The sequence below is a fragment of the Physeter macrocephalus genome, unplaced genomic scaffold, assembly GCF_002837175.3.
Source record: "Physeter macrocephalus isolate SW-GA unplaced genomic scaffold, ASM283717v5 random_491, whole genome shotgun sequence".
NCBI classification, from domain to species: domain Eukaryota; kingdom Metazoa; phylum Chordata; class Mammalia; order Artiodactyla; family Physeteridae; genus Physeter; species Physeter macrocephalus.
Window position 1 is genome coordinate 6454 of NW_021145777.1, and position 24593 is coordinate 31046.

Here is a 24593-nt window from a genome sequence, read left to right on the forward strand (position 1 = left end):
CGGCCATGGCTCACGGGCCCAGCCGCTCCGCGGCATGTGGGATCTTCCCAGACCGGGGCATGAACCTGCGTCCCCTGCATCGGCAGGCGGATTCTCAACCACTGCACCACCAGGGAAGCCCTCAAGTACCATTCTTAAAAGGTGGTTTGAGGATCAATGGGATCATATATTTATTCATTCATTCAGCAAGTACTGTGCCTGGGGAAGTGTGAAGACTTCCTGGTGAGACTGTAGACCAGGATGAGTTTCACAGCCTTTCATAGTCCTGACCCTAAAACACCATAAGATCTTTGATCATCCAAAAATGCCCCACAGACTCACTGTTTACCAAGTGTGAAAAGTGGATCTACACATTTTGGAAGATCTTGCAATAAGAATTGGAACCACAAGATCACTGAACAAAGAAGTAGCCAGACCGTGCACTGCTCACACGTGGCGGCTGAGCCGTTTCTCTGTGGTCCTCTGGGCTCTCTGTGAAGAACCTGAAAGGACTTACCTGAGAGGCTTTTGTGTGGAGCTTTCCTTCGTGTTAAGCAACTGGTCTCCAAAGAGACTTGTGTATAAAGGGGGTGAGCTGTTATTTTCCATCCCTTTTGAGTGCTCAGCAGGAAGAGAGGGCTTGAGGGATCCGGGTTAGACTTTTGCCAGGGAGGCCTGCCGGGCCCTGATGTGCGTGTCTGGGGGAGGAAAGCCCTCTTCCTGGAGGCTTTGCCCACAGTTTTGCACCTACTTATGGAGGCTGCATGAGGCTGCTGCCTCTGAGGATGGATGTCTTGGCTCAGCTAATATTGCCATGGGCGGAACAGGCTGCTGGGCAGGGGAGGAGGAAGGGCGATGGGGCGGGGAACACGTTACTTTTTTAGCCGCTCATCCAGCTGCTGCTTGTCGTTCTCCAGGTCCATGATGCTCTCCTGGGTCAGCTTCAGGTCTCCCTCGAGCTTCCGCTTGGCTCGTTCCAGGTCCATGCGCACCTTCTTTTCCTGCTCCAGGGATCCCTCCAGCTGATGGAGAAAAGAACCAATGTGCCCTGTTAGGCCAAGCATCCTTATTTGGTGATTTGGGAGCTTAGTCCCTCTGTGGTTGAGGAATCCTGAGAGGTGTCAAGACTTGGGAAAGTTTCCCCAGAATGGGCCGGTTGTTGCCAGGGGACTGTGAGAGCACCTAGCATGGAGAGATGCTCAGTAACTATTTGACAGATGACTGAATGAATGACTGTGGGATGAAATCCCAAAGGTACGTTCATTCATTCTGCATCCTATAAGCACCTACTGGATACCAGACCCCATATTAGGCACTGTAGACACAAAATTGAATAAATCCAAGTTCCCACCTAAAGGCAGCTTCCAGTCTATGTCTGGGACCAATACTTCAGTAATGATAACACAGAGTGATAAAGAGTGATTCAGCAGAGATATGCTCAAAGGCTACCTGTGGGAACAATGATCACTGAGGATCAGATCTTGGCTAAAATATTAGAAGTCCAAAGATCATCCTTGAGGAGCTTCACAAAATTCCCAAGAAAATGTTTCACGTTCTTACAAGAGAACCCTCTAAATCCTGTGGTTGAAGGGAGAGACATATAGGCTTGAACATAAAGTGAAATAAGGAAGCCCGTCTCTACTGTTGATCACATCAGCAAGATGAGATATATAAATCAGAATTGATCACCCCTCCCCTTTTCTATTCCCCAGCTCCCTTCTAGAAAGGTGTCAGGAGAGGGAGTACTCTCCAACCCCACGCCCCCAAACATATACACACGCACACAAGCACAGATGGACATGGTATATCTAGGCCCTTGTGACAATCTACTTACATCGTCCACATGCTGTTCCAGCTTGACCTTGGCCTTGGTCAGGGTGTTGACCTTGTCCTCCTCAGCCTGAAGGTCATCCAGGGCCTGTTGGTGGGCCTCTTGCAGAGCTTTCTTCTCCTTGGTCAGCTTGGCAATGATCTCGTCCAGCCCAGCCATCTCCTCTGTCAGGTTCTTCACCTGTTGACCAAGAACCCCATCCCCTTTAGGGTCAAAGGTCATCAACCTGGAGACATCTGTGGAGACCTCCAATGCCAAGGACCAGGGCCACACTCAGGTCTGGGAATCCTGAGGAGACTTGGGCTGGAGCCAGAGGCAGCTGCCCTCACCTTGTTCTCTGTTGCGTGCTTCTCCTTCTCCACCTTGGCCAGCGTCAGCTCCAGGTCATCAATGTCCCTCTTGAGCTCAGAGCACTCGTCTTCCAGCTTGCGCTTCTTGGCCGTGAGCTCGGCGTTCATCTCCTCCTCGTCCTCCAGCCTCTCGGTCATCTCCTTCACCTTGGCCTCCAGCTGGATCTTGTTCTTGATCAGCTGGTCGCAGCGCTCTTCTGCATCAGCCAGGTTGTCTTGTTCCTGAGGGCAAGGTACAGAGGGGAAGCTGTTTGGTGGGTGAGGTCCTCGCCCTGGCAAGTGCGTGGAGGGACAGGCTCCACCCTCACTATAGGAGGGGAGCTCTAGGATCTCCCCAGCTGAGAAGAACCTCAGAAGGATGGGGAGAAGAAGAGTTTTAGGGCAATGTGATGGGAGCACTGGGGGATGAGAGCAGAGAGGAAGGGAACCAGAAGTCTCTTTATCTGGCCCTCTTCCTCTGATTCCTCCATCAAAGGGAGGGAACTGCGTTTGTTGATGCCAGCACTTTACATATTTACAACCTGGTGAGGTGGGCGGCTTTATTTCCCATCTAGAGATGAGGACATTGAGATTCAAAGATAATGCACTGTTTGCCCAAGGTTGCAAAATTATTAAGCTGTGGATCCAGGTTGAACCCTGGTGGAAAGCCCATGTTTTTAAGTTAGTTCTTTCTCCCTTTCCCTTTCTTTCCCTCGAGAGACCTCTTTGGAGGTCTTTGGAAGTGTTGATTCCAGAATCCTCCGCCTATGAGGGCACAAGATGGTGAGCCCCTGGGTGGGGAAGTGCAGGGTGTGTGGGAGATGTGGGCAGGGTAGGGCAGAAGAGCCAGCAGAGGTCCGGGAGCCTCACCGCCTGCAGTTGGAGCTGCAGGTCGTTCTTCTCCTGCAGCAGGGACACCATCTTCTCCTCCAGCTCCTTGCGTCGAGCCTCCGACTTCTCCAGAGCCTCTTTGAGGCGCCCAAACTCCTCCTTCATGAGGGCTATCTCCTTCTCTCTCTCTGCGCTCTTCAGCAGCGGTTTGATCTTGAAGTAGAGCTTCATCCAAGGCCAGTTCTTGACCCCCATGAAGGCCCGAATGTTCCACTGGATTACCAGCAGGGAGTCTCTGCGGGGGAACAGCAAGACGGTTGGTGAGAGAGCTTCCTCCCTCCTTCCCGTCCTGAGGCCTTGGCTCCTGGGTCATGGCCCTGTCCTCCATCCATCCCCCACTCCGACAGCAAGGCCCACCCCGTGTCTGTATGTGTGTCGTGCCCTCTTTGTCATTTGAAGACCTGGTGTGCTCTTTCTCCTTATATTGCCCTGAACCAACCTGGGCCTTAGAGACCTGAGAACCTCCCTTTGAGATCTCTCACCTGCGTTCCAACAGCTTCTTGAACTCCATTCTGGAGAGCACACCCCGGGACTGAGCCTGGATGCGGGTGATGATGCGGCTCAGCCTCTCGTCCCGCATCTCCTCCAGCAGCCCCAGCAGCTCCGCCTTGAAGAACACCTGTGGAGAAGGTGTGTGTGGACATGACTAGGACAGGCAGGAGGGAAAAGAGGGGGTGCTTGTCTTAGGGAGGCTAACAAGGCAGGAAAGAACTGGAGGAAGGAGGTCAATGGCAGCTGCAGCTGGCACGGGGGAGCAGTGCTGTCTGGTCCATGGGGAGGGCTAGCACGTGGTTCAGTAATGTTCCTGAGGTGGTTGGTAAAAGGAAAGGAGCCATGAGGTGAGGAGTCAAAGGACAAGACAGGTCTTCCTGTAATCAGTTTGTTTCCTCCCTTTCCTCACCTTGGTGTGGCCGAACTTGTACTGGTTGTGGTCAATGTCCAGGGAGCCCAGCAGCTTCTCTGTCCCTTTCCTGCTGTCAATGAACTGGCCCTCGGGGATGGCTGCCGGGTTCAGGATGCGGTACCTGGGAGGGAGGTGCCCGTGGTTACCCACGCTCTGCACTGATCTGCTCTGCCCACAGAATCTGAGGCCACCTGAAGACTCCCCTCCCACCCGAGGCTGCCCATGCTCCCCCTGTTCCCTGAGCCCTGGGGGGCCCTGGTACCCACCTCTGCCGGAAGTCCCCGTAGAGGATGCGGTTGGGGAAGCCCTTCCTGCAGATGCGGATGCCCTCCAGCACGCCATTGCAGCGCAGCTGGTGCATGACCAGGGGGTTGTCTATCAGCCCTGTGGCAGGAGGGCAAGAGAGAGGAGTGTGTGGAGAGAGCACGGGACCAAGAGCCAAGGGTTCTGGGTTCTGATTCTGGCTCTGCCACGTACTGGCCTATAACCTTAGCAAGTCAGTATTTTTTCCTAGCCATATTTTGAGAGTAACGGAAAGGCTTTCCCAGTCCTTGTTTTATATGGTTTGTGCTTGTTATCATAGGTGATAGCCGGGGCAAATATAGCCCATTTTCTAGAGAATAACATAAGCCCGGACAGGTTAAGGGACTTGACCGAGGTCACCGAACTGATCAGAAGAGAGCCAGGCCTTGGACCCAGGCACCTGAACTCCTCCATCTCCTTATGATTCATTCAGAAAGGGATAAACAATCCTTACACGTGTCCTCAGTGGTTGTAAGGCACTCATGAGGTAATGTCCATCAAAGTGCCTTGCACGTTACTCTGAGCTACACATTCCAAATGTAAGGCAGCACTGTGGCCGGGGTGGGAGGTAGTGTGTGAGACTCCATTGGCAATGGGATGAGAAGAGTGTGATTTGGAAAGCTCCATGGTGGGAGCTCAGGAGGTGACCTAGAAGGCCCTGACCCCGGGACAGTGCGTCTCAGCAGTGGGCTGGGCCCGACTTCTTGGGCTCACCTGGAGTCTTTGTCTCATTGGGGATGATGCACCGCACGAAGTGGGGGTGTGTGGAGCGCAAGTTGGTCATCAGCTTGTTCAGATTCTCCTGTGGCCCAAAACCCAAGAGGGAAAAGTAAAGAAAGGAAAGAGAGAGAAGTGAGCGGAGAGGAAGGAAGGGAAAGAGAGGCAGAGAGAATGCGAGGAGCTAGAGGATAAAGGAGGGCTAGGGGAGACGTGGAGGGGGAGAGGATGGGAGGCAGGAGGGACAGTGAAGCGAGGTGAGATGAGAAAGGAGTGAGAGACGAGACCAGCAGATGACGGGGAGAGAAGACAGGGTGGACAGGATCAGGAAGGGCCTGAAGAGACTGAGAGGGAGGAGCTGGGGATGAACCAGGCAGGGCACTAGCGGGGCTGGGGTGGCACTGGGTCACACACTCACCCTGTGCAGAGCTGACACGGTCTGAAAAGATGAGCCTTTCTTGGCCTTGCCTTTGCCCCTTTCGATAGCTGTGGGAAGGAGAGTCGAGAAAACGGGACGAGTGTGCATGTGGGGAGTCTGGACAGGGGGTGAGGAATCACAACCTCTCTTCACATTTAGCCTGCAGGCCAGGGTCTTCACTGTGGGTGCCTCAGCTTCTCCACCCAGTTCTATCTCACTGAACCTGTAAAGCTTGGGGCCCAGCCTGACATGGAAGTGGTGGGGTGTGGCACTTGACCTGCCTCAGAACCACAGCAGAAATCCTGCGCCCAGTCCCCTGGGTCCCAGTCTGCACTCACGTGTGTCAAACCCAGCATAGTTGGCAAACAGGGCGCTGAGCATCTTAAGCGAGGATTTCTTGTACAACTCCACCACCGTCTCGTTGAGCGGGTCTTTGTTTTTTTGTAGCCAGCCTATGATGTTGTAGTCCACGGTGCCGGCGTAGTGGATCAGGGAGAAGTGGGCTTCCGGCCTCCCCTTGATGTTGCGTGGCTTCTGGAAGTTGCTGGACTTGCCCAGGTGGTTGTCGAACAGCTTAGCCTTGAAGGTCATGTCAGTGGCCTTGGGGAACATGCACTCCTCCTCCAGGATGGACATGATGCCCATGGGCTGAGGGTGGAGGGGAGAGCATCACTGAGCCTGCTTAAAGCAGATGGAGACGGACCCTGCTCTAGGGTCAATATTTGCAAATGGAGATGTTCCTTTGGGTATTAGGTATCAGTGTCAGCTCTGAGTACACTTATCTATTGACTGGGACCTGTTCAAGCCTTCCCAAGGTGGGACTTTGTTTGATTTCGGTGGGACCCTTGTGAAAGTCTGGGAATGTGGATGCTACAGGTGCTTTACACACCACTCCGTCGCCCAGATCCCTGAGAAGATGGGGTTGAAAATAGGTGTTCTCTTATGCTCCCCTATGCCACCCTCAAACTTCCTGCTCCTTGATGGGTAAACCAGGGCCGCAAGCACACCGGTGTAGGAGGCCATCCTTGAGGTGCCCGTCCTCCGTGTGTCCACTCTCAAGCCTCTGGAAACTCAGCTCTCCCAGGCACCAACCTCTCCTGGGTGACCAGGATAATGCAAGGTTCTGGGAACTAGGGCTTGGGCTTCTTCTGCTGTCTGGATCGTGATCCCCAGAAGGGAGAGGGGTCTGCCACTTTTCTGGGCCGTTCATGCATGTGGGGTGTGAGTGGAGAGTTCAGGCGGAGGGGCCGAAGCGGCACCTTCTCGATGAGGTCGATGCAGGCCTGCAGGTCCATGCCGAAGTCGATGAACTCCCACTCGATGCCCTCCTTCTTGTACTCCTCCTGCTCCAGCACGAACATGTGGTGGTTGAAGAACTGCTGCAGCTTCTCGTTGGTGAAGTTGATGCAGAGCTGCTCAAAGCTGTTGAACTACAGAGAGGGGGGTGGGGGAGGGGAGCGGGTCAGGTGGGCAGCTGGCTGTGGCCCACGGGGTGGGCCCAGGGCTGCGTCCAGCCCGGCAAGGGGTGCAGCTGGTCCCTCCCCTCCCCTGTCAGGGGGGGGAGGGAGAGCCGCCTGAAGACACATGACCGTCTCCACCACTGCGGAGCCCACCGCCGTCCCCGCGCCTGGCCTGCAGCCGGCTCAGCCAGCGGTGGCTGCCTGTGCGAACCAGTGAGTTACTGTTCTCCCGGCCCGGGGCTCCCCACTCACGTCGAAGATCTCGAAGCCGGCAATGTCCAGGACGCCTATGAAGTACTGGCGCGGCTGCCTGGTCTCCAGGGTGGCATTGATCCGCGTCACCATCCAGCTGAACATCTTCTCGTACACGGCCTTGGCCAGCGCCCCAGTGGCGTACGCCACCTGGAAGGTGGAGGAGAGGCCCGGATGAGAGAGTGGTAGGAAAGAGTGAGTTGCAAAGCTCCCACTGCACCATGCTAGCCCTCCATTTAACTTCTGAAGATGACCCACCTGCTGGACATTCTGCCCCTTGGTGACGTACTCGTTGCCCACCTTCACCCGAGGGTGGCACAGCCCCTTGAGCAGGTCGGCTGAGTTCAGCCCCATGAGGTAGGCGGACTTGTCGGCCTCTGGAAGGAAAGGGCAGGTAGCAAAGTTAGTAAAGGATGAGATGACTCCTCTGCAGATGTAGGCTTCAGTGGCTCCACAGCTGCTCCCCTCATCCCTGACTCCCACCTTCGGTGCCATCTGGCTCGGCCTGCTCCTCTCGCTGCTTGAGTTTGAACTTCATGTTTCCAAAGTGCATGATGGCTCCCGTCAGCTTGTACATGGAGTTCTTCTCCTCTGAACTGAAGCCCAGCACATCAAAGGCATTCTGTAGGCAGGCCCCGTGTTGGTGGAAGCCAGAAATGGGAGTATGGCAAGTAAGTGAGACCCCTCTTTAGCTGGAGAGAGATCTTGTCTCCTGAATCCCTGTGAGTTCTGAGACTCCCATCCCCAGTGGGGAACTCCAAAACTAAGATGGGAGGTACAAGAGCCGGGTGGGGTGTAGAGTGCCTCAGCCTCAGCATCAGTGGTCAGGCTGTTCGCTGGAGGTGCTCTGGGTTGCCCACTCATGTTTCCTACTGTTACCCCTCTTCTAGGCCCTACCTTTGCTTCCCTGTCTGGACCTTTCATATGTCTCTATACCTGTTCTTTACCTAACAGCCTGCCCCAGGCCCACGGCATCTGCGTGACCACCACTACCCCGTTTCCCTTGGTAACGCCTTGTTTTTTGGCTTGTCTGCTTCTCTGTCCCATGGCTTTCAACCCTCTCTGCTTTGATTGAAAACACCAAGTACTGGCCTGCCCTGTCTTACCACACCCATACCCCAGCACACCCTGGTCATAGGGCACATTCTGGTCCTCAGGGAGGGCCATACCACTTTGAACAACAGACAGCCAGTGTCTTAGCTCTATTCCTGGGCCAGTGAACTGGTCCCATTTACCTCTGACCTCCAATCCCCTCGCCTCTCAGCTGGGTCCTCACGCACTTACATCAGTGGCCATAAGCTCCTCTGCGTCATCAATTGAGTCCACAGTAGTCTCTCCTTGGGAGATGAATGCATAGTCATAGGGGTTGTTGGTGATCAGCAGCATGTCTGGGGGGAGAAAGACATGGTGAGAATGTGGGTGCAAACCCCTGGCCCTCCCTGGGGCTATCTGCCACAGCCCACGACCTGCAGAAGAGCACATGACAGGGCTTAACAGGGTCCTACATCCCACAGAACTGAATCCAGTATGCCATAAACACAGGGTCTGTCAACAAGCAGCCGCAAGCCGAGGTGACCAGGTTGCCATGGAGATAGTTGGTCTCAGTTGGTAGCTGTGACTCACCCAGCAGCTCAGGCTTTCTGTTAGACAGGATTTGGTAGAAAATGTGATAATCTCTCTCTGCTCTCAGCTGGAAAATAACTCTGGATTTTTCCAGAAGGTCTGTGAATAGCAGGGGAGAAGAAAGAGAGGAAGAAAAAGTTGGGATTTAAGTATAAGGAAATAGAGAAAAAAGGAATGATAAATGTAGTGAGAAAAGGACAGAGGGAGAGGGAGACAAGAGAGGGAGAGAGACGCATACACAGACACACAGGGATGGAGATGGAGTCCCAGAAGGAGAGAAATGATCTCCAAGAAAAGTCCCAGAGAAAGACACACAGACATGCAGAGACAGAGATGGAGAAAGACCAGAGGAAGTCTCAGAAGGAGACGAATATATAGACCTAGAGACACAGAGATGGAGAGAGGGAGAGAGCCTGAGGGGCAGGGCCCTTGAGAAAGACAAAGAGGGAGGTTGAAACAGAGATGGTTAGAATGAGGGTGAGCTCAGGCTGAGCCCTAACAGATCCATGGCACTCACAGGTCTCTATGTCTGCAGATGCCAACTTTCCGGTGGCCCCAAAATGGATTCGAATGAATTTCCCCTGGAGAGGTGGAGAAGAGTGGTGATGAGTTGAGGGAAGGCTCATATTTGACATCATCCCTTGACCAGCCCAAATCCCAAGTCCAAAGTCAGGGACCACTCACAAAGCGGGAGGAGTTGTCATTCCGGACGGTCTTGGCGTTGCCGAAGGCCTCCAGGGCGGGGTTGGCCTCGATGATCTGGTCCTCGAGGGTGCCCTGCAGAGGTCAAGAAGGGTGGCAGGTGAGAGGCCTCCTCCTCCCTTTTTGCGGTGCAGGCCCCTGGAGGACAGTAGGCCTACCTTGCCTGAGGCCTGCTCCTTCTTGCTGCGATCACCAATGGCAGCAATGACAGCAAAGTACTGGATGACCCTCTTGGTGTTGACCGTCTTCCCTGCCCCAGATTCTCCGCTGTCGGGACAGTTGGGCTTATTAGGCAGTGAACAAACATTGTTTGAGACCAACAAGCCTAAAGTCAGGAGAGATTGCCTAGTTTTACTTGGCAGGGGGAGCCCTGAAGCAGGAAGCCACCGGGTAATATGCATCTCAAACACACAGCTGTACTCTGACATACATATGGTCAAGGGTAGCAACCAGGAAGGATGCTGCAAGAAGGTGTGGATTTGGGCAGGTGGAACCTGGTCTTAGATGGGCAAGGTCAATCAGAGGAGATGGGCCTGGGCTGTTTTGGAAAAGAATGGGTGGGGCTGGAAGAATGGGGAAGGTTTACGAAGGGAACGATGAAAGAAAATGAAGAGGTGAAGAAGACGTGGTGTTACTGGGATTATGGATAAATGAGTGATGAGCTGGAGGGGCGTGAGTGAAGGAGATGGGAGAGGAAAAATAAGAGAGGGAAGGGAAGCAGAAAGGACGGGGGAGAGCAAGGAGAGGTCAGGGTGAAGGCCAGAGAAGAAATCAGAGCTGGTGTGAAGGTGGAAGGAAAGAGAACTGTGGGTCTATGCACAGGGGCTGGGGTCCTGATAGGGACTGGGCTCAGGGAGATTCTGGAAGGGAACAGGTAGGAGCCACACTCACGTGATCAGGATGGACTGGTTTTCTCTGTCTGTGGGGAGAAAATGGGGAGGAAACGTCAGGAGCCACACAAGATGCTCCGTCTGGCTTCCCCCCGCCCCAACCCTGCCCCAGCTCCCTGCCTCTCTTCGGCAACTCCCAGTGGCCTGAACCCCTCCGGAGGAGGAAGGGCCCTAAGGAAACCCTTTGCTTGGGGCTTGTCACCTGTCAGCATGTACTGGTAGGCGTTGTCGGAGATGGAGAAGATATGGGGCGGCGCCTCACTCCTCTTCTTGCCCCGGTAGGCGGCCACCACCTCGGCGTTGTACACCGGCAGCCACTTGTAGGGGTTGATGGTGACGCAGAAGAGGCCCGAGTAGGTCTAGGGGAGGAAAACGAGGAGTGAGTTGCCAGTGATGAAAGGGGAGGGTTGGCGGTTTTCGGAGTTAGAGAAAGGTCTTTAGGAGAGGAAGAGAAAGGAAAAACGTATGAACGCGCTCAATCTGAGGAATCCCAGCCCTCAGGGTATTAGGATTGCACCAAGGAGGCAGGGATTGGGACAGAGTGCAATACTGCCTGGGCACAAAAGACAGAAACTCTTGGGACTCCAGGAGGTGGAAGTACATGGAGCAGGAAGCCACCAGATTCAGAGGGATGTCCCGGGGTGCACTCACGTAGATCATCCAGCACGCGTAGCGCTCCTTGAGGTTGTAGAGCACCGCGGGCTCGTGCAGGAAGGTCAGCATGGCCATGTCCTCGATCTTGTCGAACTTGGGCGGGTTCTGCTGCAACACCTGTTCCTCCTTCACAGTCACCGTCTGCAACAGCCCATGTGCAGGCCCTGCTGTCAGCCCCCTCAGCAGGGATAGGATTTAGGCAAGTTGTAGGACAACGATGCTCATGAGATAAGGACCCTGGGTCCCAGAGAAGAAAGACCGGATGCTGGGGATGAGAAGGGCTATTTGGAGGGAGTAGGGCCCTACCCAGAGGAAGGGCAATCCTGGTGGCACCCCTCTCCGGCCACCCAGGTGTGGGGGGCATCGATGGTGGCCTCTCACACCGGCCCTGCCACCCACCTTGCCAAACTCTGTCTCGGCGGTGACTTTGCCACCCTCTCGAGACATAATCTTGGCCTTGACGAACTCCTCTTTGACATCAGGCACGAAGACATCCTTCTTGAGGTCGAAAGGCCTGGTCTGGTCTTCCAGCCGCTCCTTCTCCGACTTGCGCAGATAGGGGGCGGCCTCCCCAAACGCAGACATCTCTGCATCCGCCATGGCTGCGCCTGCAGCGGGAGGGAAAAGGAGCTGGCTGCCCTCCCCTCCACTCCCCTCTCGGGGCTCTCCCCTTCAGCAGGAGCCCCAAAGCCTAGCACTGTGCTCAGGACTCAGGAGGGGTCACCGAGAGTCCCTCGTTCCTTGAGCTCACCCTCTAGCCCGAGAACGCCCTAGCAAACCTGTCGGGGCAGAGCGGGGAGGCTGACTTCTGTCCCGGCTGGGGCTCTCCTAGAGGAGGGAGGAGTGTCCCCGGCTTCTGGGAGCAGGAAGCGAACTATACCCACTGTACCCGTCTCTGAGCCTCATCCCTCCCTGGCCCCCTCACTAGTCACAGGTAAGAACTCCTGGCCACCAAGCCACGCTCCCAAGGCAAGGCAGAAACTAGAGTTGTGTGTCTTCCCAGATGCCCCCACACCCCATCTTCAGCTCTCCTTACCTTGGCTTCTCGAATGTGCCTTCGAGAGGAAAGGGGCTCAAGCTGGCTGGGGCCTGGAGAGAAGGAAGGCTGGTCAGGACTACTTCCCTGCCTCGCCCTGGCCCCACCCTTCATCTTCCCTCCGTCTCAGGCCTGAACGTGGGTGGGCGTGGTGGTGGCTTCTCTGGTCCTGTCCTCTCTCTTGCTTTCCCCGCCCAGGTTCCTGATGTCAACTCAATGAGCCCCTCACTCCTCACTCCTGGCAGATGGCCCCACCCTTGCCTATCCCTGTCTAGTGAAGCTTGCCTTTTTGAGCCGACTGACGTACAACCAGTGGTCACATTTTAGGGCTTTACAGCCTACAGAGCACTTTTATGCACATACTCCTACTGAGTCCTCACCCCATTCTACAGAGGAGGAAATCTAGGTTAACCGGCTTGCTTGTCCAAGAACACGTAACAGTAAGTGGTGGAGCCAGGACTTGAACCCCAGTCTCAGGACTCCAAAGCCAGTTCTCATCCTTCCTGTCCCCGTTTTATCGTCAGTTGTGGTGAACACTGTCAGAGAGGAGCCCCTGTGGGTATCTTCTCGTAGACAGACCCATGGCACAGCCATGTCCACAACAGACGTGCACATTCAGTATGTATACAGCACAAGTACAGTGTCAAGGGTACGAAGACAGGAATAGCCACACCACGTGCCTGTGCCTGGGAGCAACTTTTGCAGGGGGCAGACACACGGCAGCGGGCTCGACCCCTAGTTGCGCACACGAGCCCCTCCGCGTGCGTGGACGTGGGTAGTTACACATCACAAGCCTCACAAGGCTAGCATTTATGCGCACACTTCCTAAGTAATCGTCCTCTGCCATCCTCTTGCCCCTCCCCACAGATGGACCTACCTGTCCTCGGGCCTGATCATAAACATGTCTCCCAGTTGATATTTTTGTGTCTTAGGCAGTGAGGTACATAGCCTCCCTCACCACGCATTCAGACACCACACCCGCGCGCGCGCGCGCGCGCGCGCGCACACACGCACACACACACACACACACACACGCGCACACACACCCCTCTTGTGCATTCTGGTCCCACATGCTCAGATAGAGACATCTCCCCCTGTAACACATGGGCCCCCCACTCCCCTGGCACATACATGCATGTTTAGACCTTCCCATGTGTGCTCAGTGACCGGACCTGGTACTCTGCATGAAGCCCTGCATGCAGCTTGCTGTTCCTAGGGAGCCCCTTTCGAAACCTGGGGCCCCTTTTCCCAGAGAAAGGCCCCCAGCTCTAGGCTCTTACCTGAGAACAGCAAGGAAAGAAGACAGAGTGCAGGAGAGAGCTGTGGAAGCGACCTGGTCAGGGGCTGTATATATGGGGCAGCAGGGCGCCCCCCACCCCCACCTGCACCCAGTCCCCAGCCAGATTTAGAAAGGACTGTTGTCACTAGAAGCATTTCCCCCAGGCTCCCCCCCCCTTCCCAAACCGTGCTCCCCTCCCCGCCACCTCCAGCTAGGAAACAATTGGAAGTGGTTGTCATTGTTATGGCATGGAGTGAGCAGGGTCTGATTCCAGGGGGCGGGGATGGCTCCAAGTACAGCCAAAATATCTCCCAGGCCAGGCCTCACATTCCACAGCTGGCAGGAGAGGGAACTGACCACGACCACCATGACCTCAGGCAGGCAGGGCCCTGGCCCTCTGCTCCCCGTCCCACCCCCTCTCCGTGCTCTCCTGGCCCCTGACACTGCTGCCCTCAGCGCCCCTGCCCCCAGGACCAGCCTGGTTCCTCTTGCACAGTGTCCTTCCTGCTTCTTGGCCTGGGTCCTGCATCCAACTGTGAGATAGGACGGGGCTGAGTGTCAGCAGCAGAGGGGTAGGGCAGAGTTGGGCCCAGGGTAGGGGCTAGGTGGGGGCAGCTAGAAGGAGGTTTCCCAGCCAAATGGCAAGAACGACGACCAGGGAGCTTCGAGATGGGGACTCTGGCCCGGGCACTGATTTCTTTGGATGGCTGGGCAATGTGTTGAGGTCACCAAGCCTCAGAGCCAGACAGGTCTTAGTGATGGGTCCAAGTCCTTCACTTTATGGAGGGAGGAAATGCCTTCTTTAAGGTCATGCAGCCAGTCAGGGCAGCCAGATTCAAGGGCGGTGGGGAGGAGCTCAGCAGATGGAGATGGAGCCCAGCCTGTGGAGGGAGACCTGGGAAGGAGGCCTGGGAGTCCAAGAATTCGAGGACCCACTGTGCGCGGAGGGCAGGACCCGGCTGCCTGATGGTCCTAGTTTGGAGCCTTTTGCCCGTTTTCCTAGCTCTGCCCACAGGTACATAATGCCCTAGCCCAGGGCCATAGATAATACAGCTGCCCTGATCTAGAAGGAGATGCCTAACCAAGACAGGCTGTGCCTGCCCACACCCCTCTTGTGTTCTGTGGGGTGATATCTCTCCGGCTCTGGTGAGACTGGTATTCTGGCAAGTTGAGCAGAGGGACAGGAAGGATCTCCCACTTCCCCGGGGCCTGAGGAGAAGCCACAGAGGAGGGGAGGAAAGGGAGCTGGGGCTCAGCCTGTGAGCACAGAACGCAGCCGATGCCACTCCTCCGGCAACTGGGTGTGCAAGCTTCACTGGCTCCGTGTCCAGGCAACCACTGCGTGGTTTGGTTTCAAATTCCCCCTCCTTCCCAATCACAGCTCTTCAGCACACGTGGGTCACCCCATCTGATTAGCTGTCTGCTTGGAAGGAGAGCTGCAGGCTGGGGGATGGGGTGCAGCACAGGTACACTTTGAAGGGGGGGTGGGTGCAGCAGGGTAGGGCCAATCCAGGTGGGGGCCTCGGTGAGGGCTGCTTGGTAACCAAGACACAGTGTGAGGGTGCTGAGCAGCATTAGGGGCAAGGGAGCAGGCAAGTGGGAGGCGGACCATGAACCGCGGGGGCTGCGCGTCCAATGCAGCCGCAGCTCCGCAGTGTCAAGGTGTGCAGCTGCTGGGTAGTCCCCACAGGTCCTGCTCAGCAGATCAAATTCTGGGGGTTCCTGACCAGGCCCTGCCAGGTGCTGAGCGATTAGGCCCACTGGTAGGGACCCCAGGACCGGTGACGAAGGGCAAAATCTCTTTTCATCCACCCCTCCATCTTTCCAAGCTAAAGCTGCTGCCCCTCCCTGATTTCCCAGGGCTCAGACACAGATGAAGGCAATGGAGATGCACGAAGAGTGTTTGGGAGGTAGCTGAGCCATCTCAAAGGCAGTATCTTCACCATGGGCCAGCCTCTGTGGCGTGGAACTGGAAAGCCTTTCCTACAGTTAGTAATAGTAAGTCTATCGTACTTTGTTTCCCTCCTGTTGGGTTTGAGGGGCGCTGGCCTACTGGTGTTATGGTGTTACTGTTCTCCACACCCCACTTCAGAATAGGACTCGCCTGTCTGCCTCTAGGGTCTCTGCCTCAGTGCCCCCATTTGGAGACAGACTGGAGGGTCTGAGGTCCTAAAGATCCCCACTCTTTCTCCAGCCCTCCGGCACCTACTCTTGGCTCCATCATGATTCTCTTCCTTCGGCTTGCTACTGTTTGAAGACTGAGCGGCTTTGCTGATTCCTTCATTCAACGAGTGTTTATGGAACAGCGATGTGCCATTGTTCTAGTCACTAAGGATCTAACAGTGACCAATACAAAGATCCTTCCTCCAGACAGCTCTGTTCAACTGTTGGTAGAAGTGAAATCCAGGCCTGAGCTTAGAGCCAGTGCCTCTGCTCACATGCCCATTCCTGGTGGGAGGAGCGAGGGGCCAGGGGCCCCTCGTGTGGCGGATGTGTGGGGAGAGTGCAGAGTGTACTGGAGTGATAGCAGACAAGACAAAGGAGAACAGAGCGAAATGCTATAAATAAAGAGGGGCCCGAGGGAGGGCCGCTTCACCAAGGTAGACCAAATAAGGCCTGAAGTGGAAGGAAGGTAATCTGTCTCCCCTCCCCAGCATTGTGACTGCTTTGTCTGGGCTCTGTCACCACCCTGATCAAGTATCAGGCCCAAACAGGGGCCATTTGCTGTGAACATGCCAGCGGGAGTTCAGAGGAAAAGTTGCTAAAATTACTACCAGGAATGGGAGGAGGAGGGGTGCACTAGGGCAAGTCAGAGGAGACCTCAGCATGAAAAGAGGGAAATCAGAAAGGAGCCCCCAAACCCAAAGGGATGGGAGCAGGAGAGGGGTAGAAAGAGGCAGGGGTCTTGGCCCAGAAAGAGGAAGGAGGCACGGGTTGTTTGTGCACATGGGAGAGGGGACCCACCCTGGAGTGGGCCCAGCACTCCTATCTGCCTGCCCTCAGAGTCCCTGACCTTGGGGGGATCCCTACCCTGGCTCCACACGAGCCTGGGCTTAGGGCCTGAGCTTTGTGCCTGTCTCAGGTTTCCCTTTAGAAACAGCTGTTCCTTCTTGTCATTCTTTTGTCTTCCTGCTGGCTTCCAAATCTTTGACCCCCCCGCCCCCTGCCCCCACTCCCTTGTCTAGTCTCTGCTTTCCGATAGACAGCGGACAGCTGGATGGAGGGGCCTGGGGGGCTGGGGCTGGCCCAGTTTAGTTTGGGGTGCTGGGGAAGGTAGATCTTGCCTTCAGGGAGTGTTTAGAGGGGCACAACTCACTCAAAGAGAGGCTTGTGGGGGGGGGTGTGACTAGTCTGGATCTAGGCTGGAGGCCTCAGAGAGCATTTGAGGGGCAACCCGGCAAGCTTTGGAGTCGGTCACAAAGGTCCACTTTGAAACCCAGCCCCTCCATTTCCCAGCTGTGTGGTCGATGTCAGTCATGGAACCTCTCTGTGTCAATGTCATCATCTGTAACACGGGGATAGTCACGGGCAATTAAGGCCATTAGAGTTTGCACAGATAAAGGTTCCAACACACTATATGTCCCTAGACATATTAAATGGCAGCTTTTGGCATTAGGAACACAGACCTGACTGCAGGCAGGTAAGGTGGTTTCCCTGCCATGGGTTCTGTGCCCCACATCTTCCTGAGTCCCACTAAGTCCACTTGGTTCAAGGGATGGTCTGGGCCAAGGTAGGTCAGAGATCCAGCAGGCCCATGGTCTCTTTCGCCCAGATTGAGGCCGCCCTTGGGAGCACAATGACCAAGAGGCAGTCCTCAGGCTGTCCTAGGCCCAGTCCAGGCCCACAGCCCAGCCCTGAGGCCGGGAGAGACACCACTGCATGACTGACAGGCCACTGTGCTGAGTCCCACCAGGAGTCACCCAGACTAAGTGGTGACATTGGCCAAGGACACCTGACGGGAGCAGATGCCCTGAGGTGGAAGCTGCTTGACCATTAGAACCAACCGTCGGTTAGATTTTGTGTGTGTGTCCAGGCCTGAAGCTCTTAGTGACCCTGGGTGGAGCTGCCTGATGGAGCTGGGCTGGCCCTAGGGAATGGGAGTTGGGGTGTGGAGGGGGGCAGATAAAACTGAGGCCCTCAGCGAGGGGACTGACCGAGGTTCCTTCAGCGGTTCTGACCATCCCTGGGCTTGAACCAGACTTAGCACGCAGAGGGCCTAGGAACCTCCGGAAGGAGAATGGCCAGGGTATTGTGCTATGAAATAACCGGGCAAACTGAAAACCAGCATCCTGGAGTCACCTGGGCATTTCGGTGTTAGACCTGGAGCCCTGCACGCTGCTCTCTCTGTGTTGGGCTCTAGGTGGGGACCCAGCCCAGGTCCCCGGCTCCGCCACCCGAGGACCTCTGCTCTGTTCACAGGCATCCCTGGGGCAGTATCCTGGCTGCCAAGCCTGGATCAGCCCAGGATATAGAGAGACTATGGGATTTAATAGGAGTGGCTGGTAATTGCTCAGTGAGGAACCAAGAGGTTGAGTCATCGGCTGCCCCTTCCCAAGGGGAGAAGGGGTTCTCTATTTTTGTTTAGTCAGAGACCCCCTTTTCTTAAGCAAGCCTCTCTGGTACCATCGCCTGTCTCCCCACCTCTACTCCTACCATAAATTCAGGTGAGTGGCCATGAGCACATGTGCCTACACACTTTACACATACATGGATATGTATACATCTCTGCAAAACACCTCTGGTACAGAGACAGAGCCGTATCTGTAGCCAGTCTCAAGACAGAGCATTAGTGTTGGATGAACTCGCCAGGAGTGCCTCTCTTCCAGCTGCCAGCCTGTCTCATTCTTCCTTCCACCCTCCAGCTGGGTCCCAGTCACTGAATCAGGCACCTTGCTGAGCCTGCTGCGTGCCCAGCTCTGTGGGGGCCACAGGAAGATCACATGGCCTCTGACTCACAGGCATTCCCATCAGGAAGCCACAGGTAGCACACTGGAAACCAAGTGAGGATGGCTCAGGGCTACACAGTGTGGTCCACATCCAGGGCGACCCCAAGGCAGAGAAGCTCTTGTTCAGTGTGGGCTGGAACAAAGGTTTCTAGGTGGGGCTTGAAGGGAAAGTAGGACTTTGAGAAGCGCTCGGAGCAGGGATGTGGTCTAGGTGGTGAGAATCCCAGCATGACCAAAGGTATGGCAGGGGAAGGGCGTGGTGAGGTAGTAAGGACTCAGAGGACATACACCTGGCCAGACTCTGGGCTCTGGAGATTTCAGGTGGGCTCTCGTTGTAGAAGAGGGGAAAGGGCTGTTCGTATGTGGAGTGCCTATCTGTGCCAGGCACCACGTCCGGTGTTTGATGCACATCATCTCCCTTCATGCTCACATTTGCCAATCAATTAAATTGCATTTTATGGTTCAGCAGTGGGGGCCAGAGAGCTAAGAGGTTTGTTCAAGATAAAGCAGCGGGACTTCCCTGGTGGCGCAGTGGTTAAGAATCCGCCTGCCAATGCAGGGGACACGGGTTCGAGCCCTGGTTCGGGAAGATCCCACGTGCCGCGGACCAACTAAGCCCGTGCGTCACAACTACTGAGACTGCGCTCTAGAGCCCGCGAGCCACAACTACTGAGCCCGCGTGCCACGACTACTGAAGCCCGTGTGCCTAGAGCCCGTGCTCTGCAACAAGAGAAGGCACGGCAGTGAGAAGCCCGCGCAATGCAAAGAACAACAGTAGCCCCGGCTCGCCGCAACTAGAGAAAGCCCGCGCCCAGCAACGAAGACCCAAGGCAGCCAAAAATAAATAAATAAATAAATTTATTAAAAAAAAAAAAAAAAAAAAAAAAATCGAGCGGCAAGTGTGGTGCTGGGATTCAAGCCCCATTCTGTCTTCCTCCAAGGTGTTTTCTGCTGACTCTGCCATGTGTCCCAGACCAGCAAAATAGACAGTGTCCTAGAGGTAGTGAAGAATGACCGAAGCTCTGTAGACCTGAGAGCAGTCACTGTGATGTCATGACAGCAGAGTTCGAGGGCCCAGCACAGGTATTACTGGGCACTTTGAGGGAGAAGAGGTTGGAGGCAGGGAGATCGGAGAGGAGGCTAGGGTAACGATCAAGGTCAGGAGAAGAGCAGGGCCAGCAGATGCAAAGGGGAAAGGGCGAGGCTGGAAGGATTTCTCAGGAAGAAATAAAATGCCTTGCTGCCAGACTGGACCCAGGAAATGAGGAAGGCAGACTCATGACTGTGTGATGTTGGCAAGCATGGGGGTAGCAGCAAAAGGGAACAAGCTCTTAGGCGGGCAGGAAGAGGAAAACGTGTTTGGTTCAGGGGAGTTGGAGGTCACAGTGGGGCACCTGACGAAGATGGTCTGCATCCCTGTAGGAAGTTGGAATTAGTGGGACTGGCGGGCAGGGCTGGTACATGAGACCGACTGCCTCGGCGGACGGCCACGAGATCGGAGAGCTTGGAGAAGGCGACTCGAAGAGCACCAAGGAGCACGAGAAAAGGGCAGTTTCCTAAAAGCCAGAAGAAGTTCTTCAAGAGGAGCAGGTGGCCATAGCGTCAGATGCCAAAGACAGACTGAATGTCAGGGTGGCGGAGAGGAGGAACTCGGGTGATCTTGGAGCAAGCACCTTCTGCAGTCACAGGGCAGAGCCAGGCTGCAGCAAGGTATTAAGAAAAGGATGAGTGGCCAGGAAGTGGAGGCAGTGGGTGTGACCCCTGCATTTGAGGAGCTTGGCAGTGAGTTGAGAGATTAGACAGCAACTAGAAGGGGAAGAGGGCCGAGTAACACGATTTACTTTGTTTTAAAAATCGGCAGTCCTGCACTTGTGAAGAGGGGGTGATAAAAGATGCCCTTGTTTTGTTCTCCAGTCCCTTTTACATTTTCTGGTTCTGGTTTCTTATTCCTTCTCTCTTTCCGGAAGCTGGAGGGGTGGTTTGGGAATACTTGGAGGGCTGAGGTGACTGCCTCCGTAAAGTGGGCTTGCAAACGGGAGGAGACTCAGCTGGCTCGCTCCTCGTTCCCAGAGATGCACGCAGGGAGCTCACAGCAGAGCACAGGGGCAGCTGTGCTGTCATCCTGTAGCCCTCACCGACTGAGGCCTCCTGGGTTCCACGGTATGAGTACTAGCCTAGGGCTGGAGGGCAGAGAGTAGCCCTACAGAGTGATCTGGAAACATGAGTAGCACCCGTGGCTCAGCTTCTTCTGCTTGCTTATGCCTCAGTATGTTTATTGCACCTGGAAAGGTAATGTTCCTGGTTTGACGACCCAGGTACCTCTGCCTGTCCCAACCCATAACCCGCCGTGGGAGAACGGCTGGTCTCCTGGAGCAGGGCTCTCGCTGGTGTTCCAAGAGGATGGAAGGTGGAGGCCGGTTCTTCTCTGCTCTGCCGGCGCTGCAGTGCTGGGCAGCATTCCTGTTGCTGGGTTTGCGAGCCTGAGTTTTAGTGCAGGACTTTGATACTCGTCCTCTGCCACATATGCCCCAAAGTTCTACACAAATGTTAGAAACTGATTAAGAACACAAAGAGATACATACACACATCACGCAGGTCCTTCCTGTCATGGGGCAGGGGTGGTAAGCAACCTCCCTGGGTCTGATTTGGAACAAAGGAGCCGGGTAGCTGGCTGCTGTTTTCTCCCAGGGGAGCTTTTCAGGGGCAGCAGGCAACCTGACTGCCAGCTCACCTCGGATCCATGGAGCAGACTAGGGATTGAGAGCTGGTCGTGCTCCTCACGGTCTCAAGAGACCAGAGCCGGGGTCTTAGCTCCCGCACCTGCAGCAAGGAAAGAAGAGCCTTTATCAAAGGGCTATGGACTGACTAGATAAAAAAAAAGTCTGACTCATATTGAGCAGGAAGAGTGGGGAGGCAGTAAGATGGGAAGGGAGTTGGTTTGCTGGGAGTGGGGAAGAACCAGGAGAGGGTGCATGGGGACCAGGAGATGCAGCGGAGGAGTAAGGGGTGAGGTGGCAGAGCTGAGGTTCAGCTGTGAACAGACCAAGACTGCAGAAAGAGCGGCAGAGCTGTGTAGCTGGGTGTCTGTGCATTGCGGTGGGAGATGACCTTCCCCCAAGGACAGAGCCTTTATGCTCTGAGAAGTCAGGGCAGGGGGCAGTTTCCAGCCCAGCCTCCCAGGTCTGGGCCCCTTGTCTCTGAGATTACAGCCTCGGCTGCCAAGAGCAGCTCCATGGGGTTGGTGTGACACAAAGCAATAGGCCCTTTTGTGGTACTGGGTTCCTAAGAATAGCTCTGGCTGGGCTCCGGGAGGTGTCCCCTATGGCCTGCATGTCCTGGGTCTCGTCCTCAGAGGTATCCCTTTGCCTGGTGTCTAGTGCTGATGGTTTCTAGTAGTTAGGGGAGTAGAGGCTGTCAGCCCACCTCAACCTCTGCTACTTGTGCTTGTCCAGCTCAGCTTTGAGGGAGGGGACACAGCAGTGGGACAGAGGGAGGAGTGGAGGAGACACTGGTCCAAAAGTGTTAGGAAAGGGGAGTCAAAGGCCACCAGCCTGGAAAACAAATCTGGCACCTGAAGCTGAAGAGAGTGAGGAGAGGTCGTGGGGCAAAGGGGCCAGGAGGGAGACAGAAGCAGGGGGGAAGGTAAGTGGGAAGGACTTGTGGAAAGTGGTGGAAGGAAGCAGATCCAGGCAGAGAAGTAGGGAAAACAGGTGAAGGGGTAGGAACTTAGGAAGAAAGGGGATGAGGAATTAGGATGGGGCTGGAGAGGAACGGGGGACAGGAGGAGGGGATGGGAATGGATGGGCGTTTGCAGAGAAGAGCAGATGGAAAGAGAAGAGAAAGAAGTGGTGAGAGAACAGTGGTGGGCACCCCTACAGAGACACAGGGCAGGGGAGGAGGTGGGGCGGCTCTTGGAAGAGCTTGGAAAAGAGACACTCCCAAATGAACGCCATTCCTGTGAGATAACAATGCAGTTCAAATCCCTCCCTAATCTCCCGTCCTATTCTTAGCCCTGCGTCCTCTCAGAGGAGAGGCCACAGGGCCCTGGGCTCTGTCCCTTCCCCCATGCCCTTGGCTAGAATTAGACAGACGTGCCTGCATGGTCATCTGCTAACCAGGGTCTCCTGGCTTCTGGCACTGTCACCGGAGAAGAGCGTGGAGAGGTGGAGGGAAGGGGACAGGAAGGTCACTGCACACTCTCTGTGGACCAGGCAGCACCTAGACTCCGAGGGGGTAAAGAGGCAGGTCAGAGGCCCCTTTGTCCTCAAAGAGTTTTCAGATCAATGAACACACGGCCAACATGATCACAGGTCCGGAGTGGCAACACTTAACATGGGTAAAATAACTGAAAATTTGAGTCCATAAATGTAGGAATGCAGAGGCAGGGCAGTGAGAGGGGAGAGGGCGATGAGGGAAGGTTTCTGCGGAAGGTAAGCTGGAGGTGGGTGCTGAAAGGTCTGGGTCTTGAGCAACCCCATCCATGGCCACTGTCCAAAGCTGTGTCCATCCGGGGGAAATAAGGGAGACAAAGGCTTCTATGTCCACCTCTTTGGCCCAGCCTCCAGGGAACAAGGCTGTCATAGCTTAAGAGGGAGCAGCAGCCTCCAGGATTTTTAGGCACACTGGTATTTGTTGCTATTTACTTGAAACTGCTGTTTCTTTCTTTCTTGTTCATTTTCTGTTTTCCCCCTTGCCCTCCCTCTTGCCTCTAGTCTCTTTAAATGTTTTTCATTGTTTTGATATTTTAAATGGCCAGAAGTTATTATGTATATTTTTATCTTGAGCTCTTTCAACTCTGATGAATCTAAATAAAATAAATGCATGATGAATAATGTACCAAAGAAGGTGAACAGCTGCTGTTCTCTTTCCTATGAGGGCTCCAATTGCTCCTGCAGGATAGGCACATAGATGAGATTCCCTGGATCTTATTCAGAGAGAGTGGAGGAGGCTTCTCTTTCTGTTCCTTTTTCATTCTCTTTCTCGCCCTTCCTCCCTCCCTCCCTTCCTTGCCCCCTTCCTTCCTTCCTCCCTCACTCCCTCCCTCTTTTTTTGTCTTTCTACTTTTCTTCTCTCTCTCAAATCGTTCTTTCTTCCTCCCTCCCTTCCTCTTTCTTTCCTTCCTCCCATATTATAAAAGTAATGCTTGTTACTTTAAAAATTCAAACAATATATCTTCTACAAGGCAAGTGAGGTAAAGCTTCTTCCACTAATCACAGTCCCATTCTGCAAAGGCAACCATGGTTAATAGCTGGAGAGTGTCCATCCAGATACACTTGTATGTGTAGGTATAAAATACACGCTTGGGATTTTTTTTTTTTTACTGGGCTACACAAAAATGAAATGTTTGTAGTTTTGGAGGTTTCCCAGGGGTCCCTCCTCAAGTAACTTGCATTTGGACGATTACCAGAGTCTCCAGAGGCTAAACAGTAATTAGCTCTTAAAAAAGAACCCAAATGAAAATGAATCCCAGAGGCTCAGGAGGATATGTAAGGGATGCCAACAAACATCCCCCTTTTGTGTCAGCTTGTCTTTGTCCCTGGACACCCTCCTCTTGGAAGAGGGGTCACTTGGACAGAGGGACTCTGCCTGGGGGCAGAAGTGCAGGAGGTATGTGGTGGGCTTTGGGGTCATGGGAAATTATCCTAATACAGCAGAGGCTATATCCGTCTCTGCACAACCCTAACATTGACATAAAGATGTCTGCTAATTTATTTTGCAAAGCCAATTCTGAACTGTCACATTTTTCATGCTCAGAAATTTATCTGGTGGCTTTTCTGTTTGGGGCTCTATAACTTATCCTTTAGGTCACATTTGTACCTGTCCTTTGCTGACCTTTAGCCAGAAGTCAGTCAAAAGTTCTGACCAAGATCCTAATATAGTTGATGACTGATGCAGCTCTTGAGCTGACAGCTGGTGTAACATGGATGGCTGGATTCCTGCTGTGGAAGCATAAGTCCAGAAGCATCTGAAATACCCTGCACCCGATTCTCACCCTGCTCTGTGCTACTCCTGTGGGCCCCCCACTCCCCACTGAAGACCCCAGACTTAGCCAGTACTAAGCGTCCCTGGTTTCTGCCACTTCCCAGATACCTATACCCTGGCCATTCCAAGGGAACAAGGCAAAATTTAAGGTGATGGAAAAAAGAAAGAAAAATTTAAGGTAATTGTTATGGATCCTGACAGAACAAGGTCAATAGGATAGGGGCCTGAAATATGGAACCATCCTGTCATTCAAACAGGGAGTTGGTATGTAGAGGACTGAGGTGGGAGGAGGGCTTGAAATCAAGAGAAGAGAAGGTGGAAAGGGAGAGTGCAGGGATGGGGTCAGCAGCCCCAAAGGATGCTGGTGAGCCCTAGGAAGGCCTAGCCTCTCTGGGCA

The 24593-nt window shown here is 54.5% G+C and overlaps 1 protein-coding gene and 2 long non-coding RNA genes across 6 annotated transcripts in view; 1 reads left to right on the forward strand and 2 right to left on the reverse strand.

The window, feature by feature from the left end:
* Positions 1 to 13315, reverse strand: part of LOC102978583 (myosin-7) — a gene marked incomplete at its 3' end in the record, with an annotated part of 19584 nt that extends 6269 nt beyond the window's left edge. Inside the window, exons 1-25 of the mRNA XM_055083035.1 lie at positions 13270 to 13315; positions 11990 to 12042; positions 11353 to 11561; positions 10951 to 11094; positions 10502 to 10658; positions 10301 to 10328; positions 9568 to 9676; positions 9392 to 9484; positions 9225 to 9288; positions 8708 to 8806; positions 8369 to 8472; positions 7568 to 7706; positions 7343 to 7461; positions 7085 to 7234; positions 6632 to 6802; positions 5711 to 6020; positions 5373 to 5440; positions 4952 to 5039; positions 4201 to 4318; positions 3932 to 4055; positions 3513 to 3649; positions 3010 to 3265; positions 2140 to 2382; positions 1814 to 1990; positions 856 to 1001 (exon numbers count right to left, since the gene is read on the reverse strand). Coding sequence (XP_054939010.1) covers positions 856 to 1001; positions 1814 to 1990; positions 2140 to 2382; positions 3010 to 3265; positions 3513 to 3649; positions 3932 to 4055; positions 4201 to 4318; positions 4952 to 5039; positions 5373 to 5440; positions 5711 to 6020; positions 6632 to 6802; positions 7085 to 7234; positions 7343 to 7461; positions 7568 to 7706; positions 8369 to 8472; positions 8708 to 8806; positions 9225 to 9288; positions 9392 to 9484; positions 9568 to 9676; positions 10301 to 10328; positions 10502 to 10658; positions 10951 to 11094; positions 11353 to 11553 — 3245 coding nt within the window. The remainder of the gene's footprint in view (positions 1 to 855; positions 1002 to 1813; positions 1991 to 2139; positions 2383 to 3009; positions 3266 to 3512; positions 3650 to 3931; positions 4056 to 4200; positions 4319 to 4951; positions 5040 to 5372; positions 5441 to 5710; positions 6021 to 6631; positions 6803 to 7084; positions 7235 to 7342; positions 7462 to 7567; positions 7707 to 8368; positions 8473 to 8707; positions 8807 to 9224; positions 9289 to 9391; positions 9485 to 9567; positions 9677 to 10300; positions 10329 to 10501; positions 10659 to 10950; positions 11095 to 11352; positions 11562 to 11989; positions 12043 to 13269) is intronic.
* Positions 13316 to 14150: 835 nt separating this feature from the next.
* Positions 14151 to 16091, forward strand: LOC114485087 (uncharacterized). 4 transcript variants are annotated; one of them, XR_003678556.2, is made up of 3 exons: positions 14151 to 14283; positions 15129 to 15266; positions 15463 to 16091. It is a non-coding gene; the product is annotated as an uncharacterized lncRNA (long non-coding RNA). The 4 variants fall into 4 exon arrangements; XR_003678555.2 differs by lacking the exon at positions 14151 to 14283 and adding an exon at positions 14674 to 14734 and having other exon boundaries at positions 15463 to 16090; XR_003678557.2 differs by lacking the exon at positions 14151 to 14283 and adding an exon at positions 14776 to 14930.
* A 3021-nt stretch (positions 16092 to 19112) lies between these two features.
* On the reverse strand, positions 19113 to 21433 carry LOC114485086 (uncharacterized). Its single transcript, XR_003678554.1, has 3 exons — positions 21258 to 21433; positions 20946 to 21034; positions 19113 to 20750 (listed from the first exon to the last, which is right to left on the reverse strand). It is a non-coding gene; the product is annotated as an uncharacterized lncRNA (long non-coding RNA).
* Between the last annotated feature and the right edge of the window lie 3160 nt (positions 21434 to 24593).